At 48.4% G+C, this 5,228-nt stretch overlaps 1 protein-coding gene across 6 annotated transcripts in view; it reads right to left on the minus strand.

Moving 5' to 3' along the window:
- Positions 1-4,887, minus strand: part of RABGEF1 (RAB guanine nucleotide exchange factor 1) — an 83,253-nt gene extending 78,366 nt beyond the window's left edge. For 3 of the 6 annotated variants that reach the window (XM_023534615.1, XM_011366981.2, XM_023534616.1), the window contains exons 1-2: positions 4,542-4,887; positions 1,870-2,039 (exon numbers count right to left, since the gene is read on the minus strand). In XM_023534615.1, the coding sequence (XP_023390383.1) occupies positions 1,870-2,039; positions 4,542-4,685 (314 nt within the window). In that variant the 5' untranslated portion in view covers positions 4,686-4,887. The remainder of the gene's footprint in view (positions 1-1,869; positions 2,040-4,541) is intronic. The other 3 variants (XM_023534614.1, XM_011366978.2, XM_011366979.2) reach the window with 2 other exon arrangements.
- Between the last annotated feature and the right edge of the window lie 341 nt (positions 4,888-5,228).

The following is a 5,228-nucleotide window of genomic DNA, read 5'->3' on the forward strand; positions in this document are numbered from 1 at the left end:
TGTGTTATCCTATTGAATCTTTTCAATTACTTTATTGGATAAGTGCTATCTTATGTCCATTTTATAAATGAAGAAAAACTGGGGCTCAAAGAGGTTAAGGAACACCCTTGCTCAAGGAACCACTGCCAGCCAAGGGCTCAGATACGGACATAGTAACTCCAAGCTCACATTCACAGTGGTCCAGACTTTAGACCGAAAGCACTCTGCATTGATCACAATGGGAAACTACCCCAAGTGGAGGCCCAGGCCTCCATGGTTGTGGGGGAGTATGTGAGGCACACCGACAGAGAAATTTACCCCACCAAATGCCCTAAACTCCTATTTTACTTTATCTGAGTCTTTCAGCAACTTCATTTGCTGAAAGTTGAATCACAGGCCACTGGAGTCCAGTAGTCTGAGGATAAATGCCACAGTATCTTGTTTTCTACCACATCCTTGACTGGCTCTGCCACTTACCAGGTGTGACCACCTGGCTAAGGGTACATCAGCCCACATCCAAACTATATTCCCCCTCCCACAACTCCTTTTAAAATTGGTCCTCTAGGACAGCGGTCCCCAACCTTTTTGGCACCAAGGACTGGTGCTTCTGTGATCTGAGGTGGAGCTGAGGTAGAGATGTTAGCACTGGGGAGTGGCAAATATAGATGAAGCTTCTCTTGCTTGCCAGCCACTCACCTCCTACTGTGTGGCCCAGTTCCTAACAGGCCACTGACCTGCATAGGTTGGGGACCCCTGCTCTAGGATCTTAAGCAAACCTTGGTGAGCTCTGAAAAACATACCCCCAAGGCAAGGCCTAGCTAAGAGTCCTGTGGGAGCTGCCAGCTGGAGCCAACACTTTCCTCCCCTAAACAGTCTGCAAACAAAAACCTTTTTATAGCTTTGCAGAGCAATGTGACACTTTGTTTTCTCAGCATTAGAAAGAGCTGATAGCCCAGATGCTTCAAAGCAAATTATTTGACCTGAGGCTCCTCTCTGAGAATAAAATGACCCTTCTCCCAATGTGGAAAATCTTATGTGGAGGTTGTACAGAGATGTAGTGGTTAGAGAGTTTCTGCCTCCCAGGTCATTTTGTTCAAGGTCAAGGACCATGTTAGTTCTTTTGTCATTTCCAAAGTTAGACTGAAGGGGAAAAGAGCTCAGCAATATACTCTGAAAGGACCTGGCCAGGGGTCATACCAAAGCTCTTGATTTAATCCACATGACAGGCCTATGAGGTAGCTATAATTATTTCTGATTTCAGAAACAAAGAAACTGAAATTAAAAAGTCTTTAAATTTTGTATGTGTAAGGTTATCAGAAGTCCTTTCTTGGGAAGGGCTATTTTTGAAATTGTGTCTTTTCATGTTTCAGTGTTAAAATAACAGTGATAATTTAAGATTTTTTTGTTTTTTAAGACTTTTCTTGGCAAGGTTAAGGATGGCAATGCTATGCTAGCCCTTCCCTCACGTTCTTTGTTTTAACCCCCTGAAAAAAGTCTGGGAATCACTGCCACACACCATGATTTTTCCGTAACGGCAACGCTGAATTCCAGAATCTGATCTGAGAGTATTCTCCAAGAACTTGTTTTGGAACTCTCCCACCTGTAGGCAGGATCACGCCCATTCCTCTCCACACAGATGACAACTTCATAGTTAAATAGGATAGAAGCAGTTTCATCACATCCAGCCAGTGTGTGTTACATGGGATTTCTCCAGCTGTCCTTGTCTCCTTTGGGAAAGGAACTAAGAATTTCGATCCAATTCAATAAGAACATTTATTAGACTCTGTCAGTATGTTATCTCTTCTAGATACTATGGAAGCCCCATAATCAAGCCCAGGCCACTCACTTGCTAGGACTTGTGCCTAGTTGATCATTGAGGGAGAAACATACCCAAAGTGTGTGCCATCCCGATCAATGAAGTACCGGCCTTCCGCGTCGGTGGGGATGTGATGACGCCCACTGAACATAGCTGCCAGCATGGTGTCTTCGTAACGCCGCAGAGTAGACAGTCGTGTGGTGAAGTGAGTCCCTCCAATGTTAAGGGGGACAACCTCAGGAAACTGGAAAGGAACAGCTGCATGTTCAGCCAGGCAAGGGGAATGAGAGCCAGGGCTGCTCCATCTACAGTCTTCTTGGATCTGATTAATGTCTCCCCATTCATTTGGTCACCCAAAGCCAAAGCCAGGAGTCTTTCTAAACACTCTTCTCTTTCCTGTCTTTCCTCACACTCACCAGTTGCCAAGTTCTATCCACCCCCCACTCCATAGCTCCTCTCTTCAGGTCTCTCTACCCCAATCCTACTATCTCTGCTCTAGAGTTTGAAGCCTTCACTGTCCTTTCACTTCTTGAATTTACCATTTGTATGCCCTGGCTCATGGTGTCGAGAATTCTCTGTCCAAATGCTCTTACCACCCTCCCTTTTTCCATCTAGCAAATACAAGTGCCCCATATAGTGGTATACATTGTTTCCTGCACAAGGGCACCTGGGTGAGAGTGATCTACAATCCCAGATGTCTGCTCTTTTTCTAATTCACATCAAGGCACCATATAGGTTAGAAGCATCCACTCATTCTAAGAGCTTCTAGTCAAGTTCCCCTACTCTGTGAGCATTTCTGCTGTATTGTCCCTTGCCAGACCCCAAGACAGAGTTAACTAAACAATCCCTCCAAAATTGTGCCTTCCTTGTATGCTGCACTCTCCTCTATCGTAGTACCTAGCACAATACATTGGCAATTATTTCTTCTGTGAGCCCGCCCTACTAGAATCCAAGCTTTCTGAGGGCAGAACATCTTGTTCACCAATCATGAGGCCACCCACAGAAAGGCTTGTGGATGTTTGTTGAACAATTCCTTCTCAATCTGTAGAGTTAGATTAGTCCCTAGTCCAGCTAAGGTTCTGGAAGCCAGGGTGGGTAAAGAATAGGGAATGATGTAATAAATTTGCTTTGAGAAGCTCTAGGTTCTTCCTAAAATGCTCAGGACATTTCTTTTTTTCCTTCCGTTCTTCCTTTCTTTCTTTTAATATCTTTCATTCCATGTGATTTTGAAAGAAATGAAGCCAATTCTAATTTCCCACAATCCTCCTCCAGATTAACTAAAATTTTGTCCCAGTGCATACTTTTCAATATTACAACATCTCTCTTACTCCAGTGAAAGTCTACGTATCTAGTCAGTGCTTTTTCTAAACTTTTGAATTATTTGTGAAATAAAGTAGGGTACAAATACATTAAATAAAAGTTACTCATGACCTTGAGCAGTGCCTGACTCACAGTAAAGACCTAAATATGCACTGAATGAATGAATGAAATGGAAAGTGTTCACAGTTCTATGTATATATGTACTATTATTCTTCCGCACTCAAAGGACAGGAAATGCCTTCTGCTTATTCTATAGTTCCTTTAAAACTACTTTATGTGCATACCAAAGACTCGAATATTATTTGGGGATAATAATACTTTACATTTCTGGAGATCTTTAAACCTTTCCCAAGGATACCTCATAGCAATTTAACTGTTTGCTCCACATTAAACGTGGAAGGACTGAGGCAGAGAGGAAAAAGCAATCAAAAACAGTTTTAGATCTCACATGGACAATGTAATCTGTGGGAGTGTTGGCACTGGAGTCCTAGCCTATAGTCTCTGGGTCCTGTGCTTTTTACCTCAAACCACATCATGTCCCCAAAGACAGTGCACAAAAAAAAAAAACAGTACCCCTGTGTCTCTTAAAGACTCTTTTTCCCCCAATTGCAAAGAGTAGTTCTAGAGTTTTGCTCATTTTCACAAGTGTCCCATGATGTCAGTGGTATGGGCTCTAACCCCCAGATGACACCATCTGCTTCCTAAAACCCTCATCCAGCCCTGTTCGGCCCTTCTCTGGGGCTCTGCCCATTCTCCTAGGTGTCCAAAGGTCACATGCTCCCATATTAGCTCCTCCTTTCTAGTCTCTGTCTTCAGTGCCCAGTAGTGCCCTCCTCTTTTCTCTTCTCTTGCAGGGCATTTCAGGTGTTAATATGATGCTGTCATACACAGTAAGACCAGCGGAAGCCACCGTGCACCACGGTACAGCAGCTAGTGAGGAAAAGGGAGTTGTCAGGTGAGTGTGGACACATCTACCAGCTGTTCTGCTTCTTATCTGCACACAATCCCTTACCCCACTCTCTGGGAAGCTGGAGATTAGGTCTGGGCAACCACCAAGTCCTCATTTGGGATTTTCTAGAAGACACAATCATCTCTTGGGGCTCCAAGTTCCCCAAGCCACGGCCTACCCTCCCTTCTGTAGTTGGTAAGGGTGGGACAGAGGGGTGGGAGTAAAGTAACCGTGCAGGCAGTAAGTACTGGAAAGAGGGCGTTGGGGAGCCAGGTGACTTCTAGGGCAAGGAAGAGACACCTGGTACATTTTACGGGGGCAGGGGCGGACAGGAGGGCAGGGGAGCACAGCTCCTATGGCGCCACCTCAGCCCGACCTCTGACCCTCAAACCCAGTGGGGCTTATATCCCAAGGTCAGCTCCACTCAGCACCTGCTTCTCCTCCTGAGCCCTTCCCACACCCTCCTAGTCCAGGTACCTCCTGGGTCAGCAGGGGCAGCGCATGCACCGCCTGTGTGGCCGTCGGGGTGGCCGGATCCAGAAAGTCGTCTTCGGCGTCGGAGCTGGACATGGCACCGGCCGGGCGACGGCTGTCTGGCTCCCGCCCCGTGACTACCACCATCCCTCTGGCTCTGGGCAGTGGGCGCGGCTTTGGGCAGGCGGGCAGCGTACTCGGCGCTAGTACGGAGCAGCACCTGGCATGACAGCGACGAGGCAGAACCGCTGCGCGGAGGGGCGAAGAGCGCAGCGCGCGCGTGCCTGGGGGCGGCCGCTCCCTCCGCCGACCGACTGGCCAGCCAGCCACCGCGCAGACCTCCGGGGCGCGGGCTTGACGTGGTCGCCTCCTGCTACTTGCCGAGCCCCCGCTTGTTCCGCCCCTGATTGGCAGGAGGCTCGCCCAATCCTGGAGCAGGCAGCGCGGTCAGCCTGCGCCTGAGTGGCCGCTGGAGCCGGCCGCTTGCCTGCCCTGCTCTGATTGGCCCTCTGGCCAGCGGGCGCGCCTCTCCTCCTGCTAACACTGGACCCGCGCGCGCGCGCGCGCACTCGCGCGGCCACCGCCTCTGACGGTGGCTTAGGCATCGGGGGCGACACTTAGTAACTTGAGAGGCGAGAGAGCTCGTGACCTGGTCGTTCGTCTGGCTCCAGGCCAGCGAGTCCTGGTCCT

Source organism: Pteropus vampyrus, unplaced genomic scaffold, assembly GCF_000151845.1.
Source record: "Pteropus vampyrus isolate Shadow unplaced genomic scaffold, Pvam_2.0 Scaffold128, whole genome shotgun sequence".
Classification (NCBI taxonomy): Eukaryota; Metazoa; Chordata; class Mammalia; order Chiroptera; family Pteropodidae; genus Pteropus; species Pteropus vampyrus.